The 19,367-nt window shown below is 35.4% G+C and overlaps 1 protein-coding gene across 1 annotated transcript in view; it reads left to right on the forward strand.

Annotated features, from left to right (window-relative positions):
- The window catches only part of ITFG1 (integrin alpha FG-GAP repeat containing 1), a gene marked incomplete at its 3' end in the record, with an annotated part of 248,608 nt that overhangs the window by 18,227 nt on the left and 211,014 nt on the right, over positions 1-19,367 (forward strand). The window contains exon 6 of the mRNA XM_080703290.1: positions 7,432-7,526. Coding sequence (XP_080559416.1) covers positions 7,432-7,526 — 95 coding nt within the window. The remainder of the gene's footprint in view (positions 1-7,431; positions 7,527-19,367) is intronic.

Consider the following 19,367-nt stretch of genomic DNA (forward strand, 5'->3'; position numbering starts at 1 on the left):
TACCACCCAAAAAAAAAAAAAAAAAAATCAGATGCTTTTCTGTACACTAACCATAAATCCACTGAAAAAGAAATTCAGAAAACACTTACACTCAGGATTTTCCAAAAAAATTAAATACTTAGGAATAAACTTAACCAAGGAGGTAAAAGACCTCTAGAAAGAAAATTATAAGACATTGAAAAAAGAAATTGAAGAGCTTAGAAAATGGAAAGATCTTCCATGTTCATGGATAGGCAGAATAAATGCCATCAAAATGGCCATACTTCCAAAACTGATCTACAGATTCAATGCAATGCCCATTAAATTACGAAGATCATTCCTCACAGACATAGAAAAATCAGTCCTTAAGTTCATTTGGAACAACAAAAAAAACAGAATAGCCAAAGTAACAAAAACAAAAAGTTCTCAGTAACAAAAACCATGCAGGAACAATCACAATACCTAACTTTAAACTATACTACAAAGCCATTGTAATAAAATCAACAATGTACTGGCACAAAACCAGATACATAGACCAGTGGAGCAGAATAGAAGGCTCAGAAACAAATCTCCACACTTACAGCCAATTGATTTTTGACAAAGGGGCTAAAAACATAGCCTGTGCAACAAATGGTGTTGACAAAACTGGTTAATATGCAGAAAAATAGACATAAATCCCACTTCCTCACCCTGCACAAAAGTCAATTCAAGATGGATCAAAGACTTGGAAATTAGACCAGAGACCTTGAGGCTCCTTGAAAAGGCCAAACTAATGCATGCATATCTATGTTCATAGCTGCACGATTCAGAGTTACCAAACCGTGGAACCAGCCAAAATGTCCATCAACAGATGAATGGATTACAAAACTATGGAATATATACACAGTGGGATTTTACTCAGCCATAAAGAAAAACATAATTACATCATTTATAGAGAAATGGATGGAACTGGAAAACATTATGCTAAGTGAGATTAGTCACTCACAAAAAAATAAATTGGATGCTATCCCTAATATGTCGAAGCTAGGGTGAAAAAGAGTCATAGTTGGAACTCTACACAAAGAGGGAGAAACAATAGATGAGCATGTAAGGCAACCTAACTAAGGGGCATTTGAGGAAATAAGAGGGAAATTCCCTAATGAACATGATGTACTTAAACATATCAAAGTCAATGACTAAGCCAAACATGAGAAGGAAGGAGGGTGAATGAAATGGGCCGGGAATTGGGTAAGTGCTAATTGGGTGATGTGTGCATTTATGGCTCTACTACCTTATACTCCATTAAGATATATGACTACAGTGCACCAATAAAAAAAACATTTAAAAAAATTTATAGTTTTAAAAAAGATTGATTTGACAGCAAGATCTGGCTTTTCTAATTGAATTGTAGGACAGGCCTTTTCCTTAAACTGAATGAGCTGAGTCACCAACTCTAAATTTGTTTTTATTATTGTTGTTGTTATTTTTTGGTATTGAGAATTCAACCCAGGAACATTCTGCCTGAGTTACCCCCCAGCCCAATTTCGTTTCCTAATTGGAAATATGGTCTCATTAAATTGTTGAGGGCTTGCTAAATTGATACGGTTGACTTTAAATATTCGATCCTTCTACAGTTGTGCTCCACCATGCCTAGTACTGAATTTGTTTTTACTTTTAACTTTTTACTGTGGAAAACTTCAAACATATAAAGGTTGAATGGGATAATATTTTTGCATGTAATGCAGCTCTCATCTTGTTTTAACAATTTCCAGTTTGAAGTAATTATTTATTTATTTATTTATTGTGGTACTGAGAATTAAACCCAGGGGTGTTCTACATCTGAGCTATACCCCCAGCCTTATTTTACTTTTATTTGAAACAGAGTCACTAAGTTGCTAAGGGCCTTTTTAAATTACTTACCCTAGCATCTAATATTTGATTCTTATATCTTTGCCTCCCAAGTAAGGACTGGGATTGTAGGCATGCACCACCATGCTCCTGTAGAAGATAAGGCTTTTTTTTTTTAAGAAAACATAATAACAACTCACTTATTGCACATAAAAAATTAAGGACACTTTCTTAATGTTAATTTTTACAGAGAGTTTAATTAAAATATGTAATGATATACAAACTTTTTATTAAACTATATAATACTGGCAAACATACAGTGAAAAGGTTTCTGACATTTCTTTTTAGTGTACCTGATTTAAAAAGGTACTCTTCTGCCGGGCGTGGTGGCGCACGCTTGTAATCCCCGCGCTTGGGAGGCTGGAAGACCCTGTTTCCAAAATGAAAATGTGGGAATAGGTCTGGGAGTGTAGCCCCGAGGTAGAAGGGCTTCCAGGAACCCCAGTACCACCAAAAAAAAAAAAAAAAAAAAGTACTCTTCTAAATAAAGTGTGTGTTAGCTAAGTTACTTAATTAATCTCAGTAATGCATTTGGTTGACTTATTAGAAGTTGACAAACTAAATGGCTTTAATGAGTGGTTTATACATCTTTTTGCAAGTCAGACTTTCCAGTTGAACTTTGAATAGTTTAATGGAAAATCTAATTGATATAGAATACTAGAAATTATTTTTGGTGACAGATAACTATGTGGTTTTGACCTAAGGCTTTAGAAGATATAAAGAATTGAGAATCATTGCTATAAGAAATGTACTTTCTAGTATATTTATATAAGGATGATTTCTTAGTATTTATATCTATAAAATGAAAGTATAGATAGAATTTATGATGAATTCTATATAATTCTAGCAATAAACATTATTTTACAGATACTTAAAGTTCCCTTCACCTCTTTTTAAAATGCATCTCTAATGAATATTAACTTTGGTTTAATAAAGTTAAACTCTGTTTTATATTTTCATCAATTGCATACTGGTAGTTAAAAATTAATTCAACCTCTGAGATTTTTTTAAGCACTAAGATCTATAGATAGGATCACTTTAAATTATTTTAATTTCTAGACCTTTTAATAGACTTTTTTGGAAAATAATAGTAGACTGATCACTAAAAAGACTTCAAATATAAAAACAATTTATATTATGATAAAGTTCTTTAAAAGGGAATAGAAGTACAAGTTCAAGAATATAAAGAAAATATGTCTAATTTTTGAATTTGACTTTATGTTTTTGGTTTTTAGGGTATGTGTATATTTGGATAAAGATTAAATATTTCACTGGATATATATATATATATATATCTCCATCCCATGTGCATTCTACCCCCAAACTATACCCCCATCCTTTTTTGGTCTTCTATTTTGGCTTTGGGTAGTTTTTTTTTTTTTTAATATTGAGGATTAATTTCAGGGGTATTCTACCTCTAGCTATATTTTTTATTTTTATTTTTGAAACTTGGTCTCATTAAGTTACAGAGGGCCTAAGTAGCTGAGGCTAGTTGAAAACGCACAATCCTTCTGTCTCAGCCTCCTAAGTACTGGGATTACAAGGAGGCTTGTTTTTGTTTTTGAAAGAGGGCCTTATTAGGTTATTGAGAATCTCTCTACATTGCTGAGGTTGTCCTTGAGCCTAGGATTCTTCTTTCTCAACCTCCCAAGTACTGGGATTACAGGCATGCACCACTGCACCCAGCTTGGTTACATTTTTAAAGTAATCATTTTCTTTTAAAAGTTCAGCAAAGATTACCTTCTTTGCTTTTCTTTGCTGCTATGTAAACAGATGAAAACATTTATTTACTTGGTAATGGACTTAAATATATTAGGAGATACATAGTTTTTCAAAATTCTTTTAGGATGCCAGGGAGTGGCATAAGCTTGTAATCCCGTGCTTGGGAGGTGGAGACAGGAGGATCTTGCAGATTTGAAGTCAGCTGCGCTGGCTTAAGAGACCCTGTTTCAAAATAAAAATATAAAAATGGGTCTGGGAGTGTAGCCCGGAGGTAGAAGGGTTTCCAGGAATCCCAGTACCACCAAAAAAAAAAAAAAAAAAAAAAAAAATAATAATAATAATAATAATAATAATAATAATAAAAAATATATATAATAGGTCTGGGAGTATAGCCTGGAGGTAGAGAGCCTCTGGGTTCCACCCATAGTACCACCAAGAAAAAAAAAAAAAAAACTGTATTAGATACAGATTCTTCTTAACAAACCTATCTCCTATTATCTTCTTTTACCTAAGGCTTGTAAATAGTGATAATTCAATGTAAACTAATCATTGAAAAGTAGGTGGATTAATAGTCCTTTCAAAAAGTAGTTACCATAGGCAACCACAAGTTAGTGTGAACATTATGTTTAAATGTATCCTTTGGTAAATGTTATTCTTTGAAATTAAGGTTGATGATGCTCACAAATTGGAGCATCTAGATATGATTATACTTTCTGCAGCCAAAAGCTAATAATTGAAATTTTTTACAGAGTTAAGAAATGTCACTGAATATGGCTTGGACCTGCCTACTGTTCACCTTTACTATCTCTTTATTTGTAATCAGAGCAATTTGTATTTGTGACTTTAATCTTAACGAAGAGTTGAAAACTTATGTGAGATTAGAGTTTATATGATTTCAGTTGCCTAAAAATATGGTATCTGCTTCTTATTCCTGAAACTATATGTAAAAAAGCAGTTTCAAAGATAGGAAAAATTGATTTTTTCTATAAATTTAAGTGATTTGATTTTGCTATATACAGTCAGCTGTATGTACATACATACTCCGTTTCCCGCTATCTTAAAATGCACTATGAAAGAAACACTAGCTCTTCCCCTCTCCCCTACCTTTGGTAAACATCAGAATGGTAAATTCTGTTTAAAATTAACTCTTCGCTGGGCGTGGTGGAGCACACTTATAATCCCAACATTCGGGAGGCTGAGACCAGAGGATCACGGTTCTTGGACAGCCTCAGCTACTTAGTGAGACCCTATTTCAAAATAAAGAATTTAAAAAAGAAAAGGGCAGGAGATACAGCTTGGAGGTCAAATGCCCCTGGGTTCCATCCCCAGACACACACACACACACAAAAATTAAATTAACTCTTAAGGGTCAGCTACCACCTATTATGTGAAATAGCAAACATAAACAACACGTATAAAACTTAAAATACTGTGAAGAATTTTAATATCAATTTTAGGTATTCAAGAAAAACTTACAATTTACATTTTTTTCAAGAGTTACAAATTCATGTATCAAAGGGGGCATTCAGAAGGAAACTAAAGTAAATGAAGCAGTTTAGAAAGATTGGATCTCAAACTGGGCGTGGTGGCGTACTTTTGTAATCCCAGCATTTGGGAGGTTGAGACCAGAGGATCTTGGTTTGTGGACAGCCTCAGCTACTTAGTGAGGCCCTCTGCAACACAGTGAAACCTGGTTTCAAAATAAAGAATAAAAAATAGGGCAGGGGGTATAGCCTGGAAGTCGAATGCCCATGGGTTCCATCCCTAGACCCGCAAAAAAAAAAAAGAAAAAAGAAAAAAACATTGGATCTCCAGTTGCCCATAGACACTTGCTTTGTCTAATAAGGGCTAGTTGGTTTCCAGAATTTCTGATATTTAAGTGAAGCTGGAAATCCAGAATTTTTTTTTTTTTTTTTTTTTTTTTTTTTTTTGGTGGTGGTACTGGGGTTCCTGGAAGCCCTTCTACCTTTGGGCCACACTCCCAGACCTATTTTTATATATTTTTATTTGGAAACAGGGTCTCCTAAGCCAGCGCACGCGGCTGGCTTCGAACCTGCACGATCCTCCTGTCTCTGCCTCCCAAGCGCGGGGATTACAAGTGTGCGCCACCACGCCCGGCTGGAAATCCAGATTTTAATGTTAAATCTTATGGATTACTTTTAAAGTTTTAACAGTGAATTAAAAATGTTAAAGAAATATATGAATCAAATGAAGCATTTTTATGCTGAATCATGTTAAGATTTTGACTTTATTACTGTTTAGTAATAATAATTATTTCTTTGAAATACACATTGGGTTAAATAGATTCTAAAGCAAAGTATCACAAATTATTTGTATTTCCTTCCACATCCCATTCCAGTTCCCATTCCTCCCTTCCCATACATATTAATGAGATTGGTAATGTTACCATCATATATGGTCATAATGTTATTTGAACTGTTTCCTTCATTGAGCCTTTAATCCTGGTACTCAGGAGAGTGAGACAGGAGGATGACAGGTTCAAAGCCAGCCTCAGCAACTTAGTGAGACCCTGTTTCAAAATAAAAAAATAATAGGGCTAGTACATAGCTCAGAGGTAGAATACCCTTGTGTTGAATAGAGAGAAGTGATAAGAGATCAGAGAGACAGAGAGACAGAGACAGAAAGGAGGAAGAGGAGGAGGAGGAGGAGGAAGAGGAAGAGAAAGGAGGAGGAAAGAAAGACTGGATTCCATCAAAATTAAAAACTTGTTTTTAAAGGCTACTATCAAGAAAGTGGAAAGACAACCCAGAGACTAGGAGGAATATTGGCAAAATATATAAAGATCTATTAACACATTTATGGATCAAGATTAAAGCAATAAATAATACAATTTTAAAATGGACAAAGAATTTGAGTAGTTTTTCAGAGAATATATACAAATTTCCAAAAAGCATATGAAAACACATTTGACATCATTACTGTCAGAAAAATAAAAATTAGCCCCTCAGTTATGGTAGTATTAAAACAAATTAACAGTAACAAGTGATGACAAAAATAGGCAACTATTGGAACTCCTTACTAGTGGGAAAGTAAGATGATAAAATCACTTTGGAAAATAGTTTGATAATTCTTTTAAAAGTTAAACATATACTTATCTTATGACTCATCTATATCACTGTTAGAATATACTCAAAAAGTAGAAACCAATTAATGTCTGTCAAACAAAGAATAGGTATACAAAATGTATAGCCATACAGTGAAATATTCCAACATACAAAGAATTGAAGTATTGATATATGCTTCAACATGGTTGAACTCTAAAATATTATTCTTCAAGAGAGAAGCCATACACAAAATTCCACATGTATTAATCCATTTATATGTCTATTTATATGACTATATGTCTTATATAGGGAAGTAAATAGAAAGAAAAAGCAAGTTAATGGGGTTTCTTTTTGAGGTGATAGAAATTTTTTGAAATTAGAGAATAATGGTTGTGTACTGTGAATGTATTAAAAAACAGATCTGAATACTTTAAAAGCAAATTTTGAACCAGGTACATCCTTGTAATCTCAGTATTTGGGAGGCTTAGATGGTAAGATACTGGTTCATAGCCATCCTCAGCTACTTAGGCCCTCCACAACTTAGTGCGACTCTGCTTAAAAATAAAGAATAAAATATTGGACTGTAGGTGTGGCTTGGAGGTAGGATGCTCCTGGGTTCCATCCCTAGTACTGCAAAAAAAAAAAAAATAAAGAGCAAATATATGAAATATCTCTCAATAAAAATTAATTAACTCAAAATGATTGACATGAAGAGATTTTGTCAGAATAAGTCATTTAATGTTTACCTTAAGAAAATTATTTTTATTTTATATTTCAGAGATTTATCATGGCATCCTGCATTAACCACTAATAATAAAATGCGAATTCCACATTCTCATGCATTTATTGATCTGACTGAAGATTTTACAGCAGGTGAGTTACACATAAATGTGAAAAATATGTGTTTTAAACTGAATTGTGAGATTTTTATATACCATTATTATTATTTTGCAGTTAATTGAATGTTAACACCAAACTCTTAAAAGCTTATAGGAAAATCTGTGATATTGAAAACATTAAAAAATACTAAGTGTAAGAAGTGTTTGTTTATTTTTGTTGCTGGTTAACCACTTCAGAATTTGAATTCTCCAAATTTATGAAATCATGATAATTTAAATGCATGTTACCTGATGTTTTTTTTTTTTTCTTTCTTTCCATTCAAAATGCTTGGACTAATAAATGCTATCAATTTAATGATAAGAAAAATATTTGGCTTTTGTACCAAAAAAGGGCATTAAGCAACTTTTTGTTATGAACACACTTAAACATCACCTAGCTTCATAGATTATAAATGCTGTATATGGCCAGTCTTATTTCATTCATACGGCCACTCACAAGTCCCTTCCAAACCAGATAATTTTGAACAAAATCCTAAACATATGATTTCATTTGTAAATGCTTCAATCTGTATCGCATGATAAGGACTTTATTATTAATAACTACAAGATCTTTTTTAAACTAAGACTTTTAACAATAAATTTAAATATCAGATAAATTTAACAATAAATTTAAATATCAGATAAATTTAGATATCTAGATATCTAATTACAATACAAAGTATTCCACACTTCTAAATTGTTCTAATTTTTAAAATCAAAGCAAGAGCTAGAGCCCATAATAAAGAAAAAAAGCACATTACCTGCATGGTCGATGGTATTAACATGTGTCTTTGTTTTCATCCTCTATATTTCTTTGTAGTTATATTTGAAGTCTTAAAGCTTCTTGGGGAACGGGGGTGGCAGAAGCAGTGGTCAAGAATACTCTCTCTGTGGTGCTGTGTGTTTTAGTTCATTAAGAAGATACATAAACCAGGGGGTTGCAAGAACTCTTGTGTATTCTTTAATCAATAAAATCTGCCTTATAGAATCCTATAGTGAAACAAATCAAAACCATTTGCTTATTTGAGTGGTGATTTTAAGGTAAGTAATATTTTATATAAAATGTAAAGAAATTTTCCTTGAGGAGTCATATTTAGGAAGTTTAAAATATATACTGAAATATCAAAACTCCAATGATCAGAACTATATTATTTAATAATTTATCTGACTTTGAAATTATTTCAACATTTAAGTACCTAACTGTTCCATATAAAGCTCTCTGTAGTTCATTATGTGAGATACAAAGATAACAACAAATGTTTTTAGCCCTCAAAGAACATTTAAGTTTACTGGAAGATGCTGACAGAAGTGGCCATAGTATGGGGCAGAATGAAATAAATGAATATTAGCTATAAACTTGTATGTAATAGCAAAGGAGTCCTACTAATCTTAGGATGATAGGGCCCTACACAGTTGATCTAAAATTTTGCCCAAATTTTAAAATTAGAAAAAAAAAAAAAAAAGTGATGAGTTATTACTCATTCCTTAGGGTATAGAAAGCTCTCCCACTAAAAAAATATATATATAGCTGGGAGTGGTGGCACACATTTGTAATCCCATGATTTTTTTTATGCTTGGAAAATGCCAATTGTATATAAGATTTCTGATAGCAAGTTTTTAAATATTTTTAAGGTTTAATATTTCTGCTTTTTTATTTGTGGTACTGGTGATGGAACCCAGGAGCATTCTACCTCCAAGCTACATCCCCAGACCTACTTTTTATTCTTTATTTTGAAACAGGTCTCACTGAGTTGCAGAAGGCCTCACCAAGTAGCTCAGGCTATCTGTGAACCACAATCCTTTAGTGTCAGTTTCCCAAATGCTGGGATTACAAATGTGTGCCACCACTCCCAGCTATATATATATATTTTTTTGTGTGGTACTAGGGGTGGAACCCAGGGGCTGTCTACCTCCAGGCTATACTCCTGTGTGATCCTCCTGTCTCGGCCTCCCAAACACGGGGATTATGAGCATGCGCCACCACGCCAGGCTTCATTTTTTATTTTTTAAGTTGATATTTTGGTTATATCTTTAGATGTTCATCACTGTTTTAATAGTCCTAAGGATTTCTTACTCAACAGTACTTGTCCTTCTAATTTCTGCTTGCTATTGAGGAAATATTCCTGCATTTATTATTTACTCATATTCTCCTTTATACATCATGTTAATCAATTTTTTTTAGAAATTTGCCATAAATTAAAGAAACAGTTCCCATCATTGATCACTAAAATAAGTACTATGTGATGTTTAATGAAGGGAGACTGACTTTAAAAGGACTATTATATATGGTGGCATTAAAAATAACAATTTATAACATAGGTACATATAGGAAAGATAGCTTTTTGTTTTCTAAAATAATAGAAGGCTGTATGTTTTAGGTATATATGGATGAAAGTGAATTTAAACTTGTGAATTAAATTTATCACAGGACTGGGGGTGTAGCTCAGTGGTTTAGGACTTGCTTAGGATGTGAAGCCCTAGTTTCCATCCCAAGCAACATACATACACACATACTCACAAATGTGTGCCCACAGAAGAAATCATCTCAATGCCTGGGATCTTACTGGGTATTTTTTGTTTGTTTATTTGGTGGTACTGGGGTTGGAACCCAGAGGCTTTCTACCTCCAGGCTATACTCCCAGACCTATTTTATATTTTATTTGGAAACAGGATCTAACTAAGTTGCTGAGAGCCTCACTAAGTAGCTGAGGCTGGCTTCGAACCTGTACGATCCTCCTGTCTCAGCCTCCCAAGCACAGGGTTTACAAGCATGCACCACCACGCCCAGTGATCTTACTGTATTCTTGTTGGCTTAAATTTCTATTTCTTTTATATCTTTCCCCGTTCTTTCTCTCAAAAAATAGGACTTGGTAAGCGTACATGTTTTCAAGGAATTGGAAAGAGGTCTTCATATCTGCTATGAAGTCCTTATGCTATTACATTGCTGGCCTTTGTTTACTAGGTGCCCTGTTATCATTTGTGTGGAAGTTGGCTGGTGCATTACAGAAATTCCCAATCTTTTACCTATCTCAGTAGAGCCCAGTAGTCTGTCTTGGCTGTCTTCCTTCTGTCTTTTATTGCTGTTATTGTTGTTTCGTACTGAGAATTAAACCCAGGGCATTCTATCTCTGAGTTATACCCCCATCCCTTTGATTGATTGATTGATTGATTGATTGATTGATTGATTGATTCAGTAATGGGGATGGAACCCAGGGGCATTCTACATCCAAACTACACCCCTAGCCCTATTTTTTATTTTAAAACAGGGTCTCACTGAGTTGTAAAGAACCTCACTAAGTACTTGAAGCTGTCTGCCAAACACAATCCTCCTGTCTTAGCTTCCCAAATGTTGGGATTACAAACCCGGTTTATTTTTTATTTTGAAACAGGATTTCACTAAGTTGCTCAAGATCTCACTCAGTTGCTAGGGCTGGCCGTGAACCCACAATCCTCCTGTCTCAGCCTCTAAATGCTGGTATTACAAGCATGACCTACCATGCCTTACTTGTTGTCTTGAATTTGTCTTTTATGGATTCCTCTGAACTTCTACCTCCTTCATCTAGCATCCTTTGCCATGGGATTCATTTTCCTTCTACAGTAGTAACCCTTTAGAGATCTATTGGCCCTCAAATGGTTACTTTTCACATTTACCACAAGAGATCTTGAGTTCTTTACTTATACATAAAAGTCAAGAGACTTATTGATCAACATGGTCTATAAAGGAGAATATATGTATAAACAACAAGAACAGGAATTAATTCTTCAGTAATAAGGTAGGAATTAAAAGGCCTATGCTATTGAATAAGGAATCCTCAGGACTGTCAAAACAGCGAGATGAGTATCTAAAAATAAAGACAGTTTGAGAATACTAGGTCGAGCACTCTACATTGTCTTTTCTGTTTTTAGGAGAACCCTTATCAGTACTTATTATCCTAAAAGAAAAGCTCCTTCCTAAGTTCCAGTGGGAAGCAGGGTCTAGGTCTTCTATGGTCTGCTTTCTCTTCAACATCATTAGTTTCTATATTCTAAGTGTTATGCCCCTTCAGGCAGGATGCTAAGATTGAGACTGAGAGAAACAGTCAAGGACTTTGGCATTAGCTTTCCTCTGTTCTTCTCTCTAACTCCTACTTGCCTCTTTAGAAAGTTTGACATTCACACTTAAGTTTTTCTACCTGCCATTTAAAGTAAAACATGTTCGTATTCTCAGTATCCTGTTGAATATATAAATAAAATTGAGGGAAATCTGAGATCTTTTGCCCCTCACAGTAAAACCTTTCTACGCCTTTTTAAAATTTTTCACTAGAGACTCAAATGGAAATCAGAAGTTGAATGTTCGCTTTTTTTTGCATTTCTGCCGTAATAACCCTAATCTTCATGAAGGCCAACAATTCTCAAAGTATGATCTGATTATCCCTTAGATCCCAAAGACCCCATCAGAGCGCCCATGAAATCAACGTGATGGTAAATAACATTTGGTATAGCTTATATTTTTAAAAAGCTCTTTAGGGTACTCTGTAATTTCTAAGAGTCTAAAGAGGTTTTGAAAACAAAAACCTTCAGAACTCACCCTTGGCCAAATTAATGTCTCAACTCAGTGAAGTCTCTATAAAGTAATGAGAAAGAATAATATAATGTTCTTGATACTTATCAAGCAAAGATAAGAGCTCAGCATTGATTCTTAGATAGAATATAACAGTCCCTCTGAATACCATCCCTTTTTACCTTTACTTGTTCCTGATAAATAGTTAGGTTTTTGCCATCTAGCCCTGAGATGAAGCCAAATACGAACTTGAATGCTGGTCTGTTGATGAGATGTTATAAAATGTCCTTGACTCCAGAAATTCCTTATCACTTTCTTTTTTTTTTAATTTTATTTTTTATTGGTGCACTGTATTCATACATCATAGTGGGATACAAACTTTTGTAGACATACATGCACACATCGCCCAGTCAGCCCCCACCCGATCCCCACCCCATTCTCTCCCCATCCCTCCCTCCCATGCTTGGCTTATTGGTTGACATCTAGTATTATAGCAATTTATCCAAAATTAAAAATGATAATCTCACATAACAGTTTCATTTGTCTGATACCAAGCTTTTGATGACTTAAAGATAACATTTCAATATTTCTTTTTACTTTCTTTCTTACCAGAGAATTTTTTTTTCTATTTTTTTAGGTGAAACTCATATATTTATATATTTATTTTTCAGAAAAAAAAATCTATCCTAATATGGAATATGGACTCTAGATACCCAAAACGATCTTGAAAAAGAACAAAGCTAGAAGATATATATTTTCTGATTTCAAACCTATATATAGAGCTACAATAATTGAAACAGTGTAGTACTATTCTAAAGGCAGATATATAAACCATTGGAGTTAAATAAAAGCCTAGAGCTAAATTCTTCCCTATATTGTCAAGTTATTTTTGACAAGGTTTCCACGAACATTTGGTGGTGGAAATAATAATCTTTTAAGTAAATATTGTTGAAACATAATAATTACATGGAAAAGAATAAAGTTGGACCCTTACCTAATCCCATATACAAATATTAACTCAAAATAGATAAAAGACCTAAATATAAATCTTTTTTTTTTTTTTTTTTTTTTTTTTTTGGGTGGTACTGGGGTTCCTGGAAGCCCTTCTAACTCCGGTATACACTCCCACGGGCTACACTCCCAGACCTATTTTTTAACATTTTTATGTGGAAACAGGGTCTCTTAAGCCAGCGACGCTGGCTCCGAACCAGCGCGATCCTCCTGTCTCCGCCTCCCAAGCGCGGGGATTACAAGCGTGCGCCACCACGCCCGGCCCTAAATATAAATCTTAAGACTATAAACTTTTAGGAGAAAATCTGGGTCATAAAACCTCACAACATTGAAATTGACAGTGATTTCTTGGATATGATTTCAATGGCACAGGCAACAGAAGAGTATAAAAACTCCCTAAAAAAAAAAAAAATATTTTATATCCAAAGACAATGTAAACAGAGTTAACAGTTACTAATAGAATGGGATAAAATATTTCCAAATGCTATATCTGAAGGTATATTAATATTCCAACTAGAAATCCTAAAAATTAACAACAATAAAGGCAAACAATACCATTTAGAGATAGGTAAAAGACTAACATAAGTAATGAATCTCCACAGATAACCAATCTTAGTTGTCTGTTGGATGGAAACTCTTGTTTCTCTGGTTCTGGTGTGTGTTACCTATTTCTTCTTTGTAGTTAATCTCTTTGAGTATTTTCTCTAGTGCTGGTTTTGAAGACAAATTCCTTCAGTTTCTGTTTGTCATGGAAGCTTCTTATTTCTCCATCTAATTTGATAGAAAGTTTTGCTGGGTAGGAAATTTTTGGCTGGAAGTTGTTTTCTTTCAGAGTTTGGAATATGTTACTCCAAGCCCTTCTGGCTCTCATGACTTGGTTTGGGAAGTCTGGAGTGATTCTAATTGGTTTGCCTCTGAATGTCACTTGGCCCTTTGTTTTTGTTGCCTTTAAGATTCTCTGCTTGGCTTCCACATTGGTCATTTTGACAATTATGTGGCGTGGGGATCCTCTTCTCCGATCCTGTCTAAAGGGAGTTCTGTAAGTTTCCTGGACCTGTGTATCAACCTCTTGCTCTATGTTTGGAAAATTTACTGCTATTACTTCCTTGAAGAGATTGTTGATCCCTTTGGTTTCACTGTCTTTTCCCTCTTCTATTCCAATTATTCTTAGGTTAGCTCTCTTAAAATGGGCCCATATTTCTTCAATATCAGATTCCTGCTGTCGGATATTTTTTCCTAGATTAGAAACTATGCGTTCATTTTTTGAATGATCATCTTCTAGGAGCGAGATTCTGTTCTCCATGTGGTCTAATCGGTTGTTTGTGCTTTGAATTGAGGCCTTTACTTCATTAATTGCATCCTTTATCTCTTTTTGGCTCTCTCTGAGTTCTTTTCGAAGCACCTCTATTATTTCTACAGTTATTTTCCTGATTTGATCTTCTAGAAATCTCTGATTTTCTGTTTTATCGGGTTCTGATGTTGTGGGGTTGTGGGCATTCATTGATCCAGTATTATTTCTCTTTCCCATGATTTCAGAAGTTTGTGCCTTCTCTGGGTTCTTCCCTTGGGTCACTATGACTTCACTTAAGGTGTTCTGGATCTCAAGTCAGTAGTATCTCAGACCCCACTACTCCTTTACTGGGTTGTATCACAGAGTCTCCGATCCAGAGAGTCAATAGAGGTTGCTTTATACTGTGGGGGGTGCCAGGTTGCACGTTCTCCTATGGTGTGATATCTCTGCCACCGCCCCTCCCCACCTGGGTCAAGTCCCAGGGAGTACAGTACTGGGATTTCTCCTCTGTGGCCCGCAATTTGACTCACTGTTCTTGAGTACACAGATGTAGCTGTACTGGATTCGGTGAATTCTCTGCTGCTGCCGCCGGTGGCAATATAGCGCCGCTGCTACGCCCTCGGCCGTGAGGCTGGCGTATTTCTTCTTGGTTTTGATTTCCACTCTGAATCCCTGCGGCGTGTGCTGAGCTCAGCCACTGGGAGCTTTAGATTTTACCTGCGGCGAGAAATCCCGCCTGGCTGTTCCACAGCGGCTCACCTCGGCTTGCTGTGGCCGTCCGGTGAATTTGCCATTGCTGCCGGCAGTATGGCGCTGCTGCCATGTCCTCGGGCGTGAGACCGGTATATCTCCTCTGTGGCTCTGAGCTCTGTTCTCAGTCTGCTTTCTCTCTGGAGCCTGGTGATTTTTTTTGTTTCTCTGGTGATGGTGTTTTCTGGCTTATGAAAGGCGCTGATTTTGTGGTAATGGAGATTAGTTGTTAGCGGGGCTCTTAAGCCCCGCTTTTCTAGGTCACCATCTTCCCGGAAGTCTATCACTTTCTTTATTAGGTTATTTATCTACTTATTACAAAAAAGCTATCACCATATATGGCCTTTGACCACACAATTCATAGCCATATGTATGCAGCATGTATTATATTTTTAATACTTTCCTTGCTGTACTGAAATTATATATCATAGTGAGATTCAAAGTGATACATAAATACCCTCTTATCATAGTACACATATCACTTGATATTTTACTTATAGAACCTGAAAGTTCACACTCAGATTGCATGGTTTGTTGTTTCTTCGTGCAGGTTGGAAGAATTCTGTTAGGTCTTTAAAAGGGCTAATATTGTGTCATTGGTCACAGAGAAACATGACCTGAACCCTACTTTAATATCAGAAACCTTTTTTATTCTTTCTTTCATCAAATTCAGTAAATATTTACTAAACTCCTACTTTGCCCACCATTGTGCAATGAACCGAGGCTTCAAAGGTGAAAAACTGCAGGAGCACCAACCTCAGGCATGACATTATAACAAGGCATCACTCCATTCATTACTGTATTCAGAAGTTTAAACTTTTTATGCACCCTGTATGCATATTAATACTAAAAAAAAAAGACAGATATGGTGGCACATGCTTGTAATCCCTGTACTTGGGAGACAGAGAATCTCAGTTTTGAGACCAGCTTCGGCTACTTAGTTGCTTTAGTTGCTCAGCTACTTAGTTGAGGCCTTTTGGAACTTAATGAGACCTTTTTTCAAAATAAAGAATAAAATACTGGTCTGGGGATGTAACTTGGAAGTAGAATGCCCTGGGGTCAATGAGCAATACAGAAAAAAAAAATCCTCAATTATGTGTAGTGCATTTTGTTGAAATTTTAAAACATTCTTATTTTTCTCTTCTTAAATAAACTTGGTGATCTGGTGGCTTACATCCTATCAACTCTATATTCTAATAAAAATTGAAATACCTCCAGGCTGGATTGACCTATGAGTTACACCATGACATACTCAACTGCCTACTAGCCATCACCACTTCTGTGTCTATCTCTGATAGACATTTCAGACTATTGCTCAAACTGTATCCTTGATCTTTCCTTCTGAAGCTTCTCAACACAGTTCACTAAATGGCATTCTTGTTCTTCAAGTTCTTCTGAACTTGAAGTCAGCTGAGCACATGCCTATAATCACAGTACTTGGGAGACTGAGAAGGAGAGTCATAGGATTGAGACCAGACTTAGCAACTCAAAAGGACTCTCAGCAACTTAATCAGACCCAGTTCAAAAAAAAAAAAATTTAAAAATGACTAGGGGTATAAATAACTCAGAGGTAGAATGCCCTTGAATTCAATGCATAGTACCACACAAAGGAAAATGTTGGTGTCATCATTGTTGCCTCTTTCTATCAAGTTTGTTAGGAAATCCTGTGCATTCAGCCTTCAAAATATATATATGCAGACTCATTTCTCACCATTTTCACTATAATGATCTTGGTCCAAGACACTGTTGTATTTCACCTGAGTTATTCCAGTTCCTGGTACCTTTGCTTCTAGCCTTTTCTTTCCACCTTGGTTCTCATTGCATGAGGTACTATAATCATTTAAAACTATAAAATCAGGTCTTATCAATCTTTTTTTTTTTAAGTACTATAGATGGAACCCAGGGGCATTCTACCTCCAAGCTACACCCTCAGCCCTATTTTTAATTCTTTTTTTGAAACAAGGTCTCATTGAGTTGCAAAGGGCCTCACTATGTAGATGAGGTTGTCCGTGAACCATGATCCTCCTGTCTCGCCTCCCGAGTGCTGGGATTATAAGCTTACGCCACCATGCCCAGCTTTGTCAATCTTTTAAAAATCTTCCAGTGGCTTCTTCATTTCATTTAGAGAACTATCCAAATTCCTTAACATAGGCTACTAATCATCATATATTTTGTTCTACCATTACTTCCCTGACCTTCTATCATTTTCTCATTTTTACTCTTTGCACCAGCCACATTAGCCTCTTTGATATTTCTTAAACTACAACTCAGGTCTACTTTTAGTGCTTGGGTCAGGTAGCTATTTTATCTACCTGGAATATCATTACTTCAAATACCCATACCTGGATATTCAAATTATTTCTCCAAATATATTTTACCTCTTTCATATTTTTAGTAAAATGTCTGATTTCTAAATGGGTACTGCTTTATTTAAAATTGCAACTTTCGAGCAATTCCCCTTGCCCTTGCTCTACTTTAGTTTTTCTCTAGGACCCTTTCACCTGCTAAAACATTATATGTTTATTATTTGGATTATATCATCTTATACAAGGATGTAAACTCTGCAAGGTCAGAGAATTTTGTTTATGTCCATTACTAGAAAGGTTGCCTAGCATAAAATATGGAATTGATGGATATCTATTGAATAGAATAGTCACATTTTAGGCTAGCATACTTTTTTGTGTGTGTGGCACTGGGATGGACCCAGCAGCATTATACTTCTGAGCTACACCCCCCCAAACCCTATTTCTTATTCTTTGTTTTGAAGCAGGGTCTCACCAAGTATCGGAGGGCCTCACTAAGTAGCTGAGGGTGTCCACGAACCACTATCCTCCTGTTACAGCTTCCCAGGTATTGGGATTACAAGCATGCACCACCACGCCCGGTGATAGCATACTTTTTAATTATTTTATGTGTTTTATATGCATTTATTGGCACACAGTAGTCTCAAATCATAATGTTGTTCAGAGTGATGGGGCATAGATGCACACAACTTCCTCCCACCTCTTTCTCCATACATTATATTGATATTGGCATATGTATAATGTCGATAAAAGTATTTCCTTTATTAATTCTCCCACATCCCTCCCTAGACCAATGACCTCACTCCACTGGGATTTCTTCTCCATTATCTAAGTGAGGTTCTCTTGTGTCTTGATTACTCCCTAGTTATTGCATATTAGAGAAAACATGACTTTTTCACTTTCTGTAACTGGCTAATCTCACTTAACATGATATCCATAGGTCCTTTCAGTTTTCTGCAAATGACATAAATAAATACTCTTTATTACAGAGTATGATTTCATTATGTGTATATCCCTTAATTTTGTAATCCATTCACCTATTGCTGGACATCTAAGTTGGTTCCATAATTTGAGTATTGTAAATTGTGCTGCTACATGTATATGCATATATCACTATAATAATCTGATTTCAGTCCTTTTGGAAAAATACTGCTCCTAATAGGTAGATGTCTTTCAACTAAAGACTTAACAACTAGCAAAGGGACCACTTCATGAAACTGGTGTTTGCTGCAGTTCAAACATACATTATTAAATAGTATTTCTTTTAGAAATCACACAACGGGTGCCAGGGGTGGTGGCGCATGCTTGTAATCCCCGCGCTTGGGAGGCAGAGACAGGAGGATTGCGCAGACTCTGTTTCAAAATAAAAAATATAAAAAATAGGTGTCTGGGAGTGTAGCCTGGAGGTAGAAGGATTTCCAGAAACCCCAGTACCACCAAAAAGAAAAAAGAAAGATAAAATCCCAGCCGGGCTTGGTGGCGCACGCTTGTAATCCCTGCGCTTGGGAGGCAGAGACAGGAGGATTACGTGGGTTCACAGCCAGCCGCACTGGCATAAGAGACCCTGTTTCGAAATAAAATACAAAATAGATCTGGGAGTGTAGCCCGGATGTAGAAGGGTTTCCAGGAACCCCAGTACCACCAAAAAAAAAAAAAAAAAAAAAAAAAAAAGAAAAGAAAAGAAAAAGAAATCCCACAAGGGATTTCACAGAAATACACTTAAAGCTTAGAAACTTTGGCTGTGGGTATTTTATCTAAGCAGATTAAAAAAAAAAAAAATAGTCAAGACCTTCTTCAGGAATTTTGTTCATTTTTCTAAAATTGCAAATTAAACCACTCCAACTTTACAATATCATAAGGTTATCTTATGAATCACTTCTAAATACATTCAGTTTGAACTCAGATTCTTTCAATAATAGCTGATCTTTATCAGAAATGATG

Source organism: Muscardinus avellanarius (genome assembly GCF_963383645.1).
Source record: "Muscardinus avellanarius genome assembly, chromosome: 10".
NCBI classification, from domain to species: domain Eukaryota; kingdom Metazoa; phylum Chordata; class Mammalia; order Rodentia; family Gliridae; genus Muscardinus; species Muscardinus avellanarius.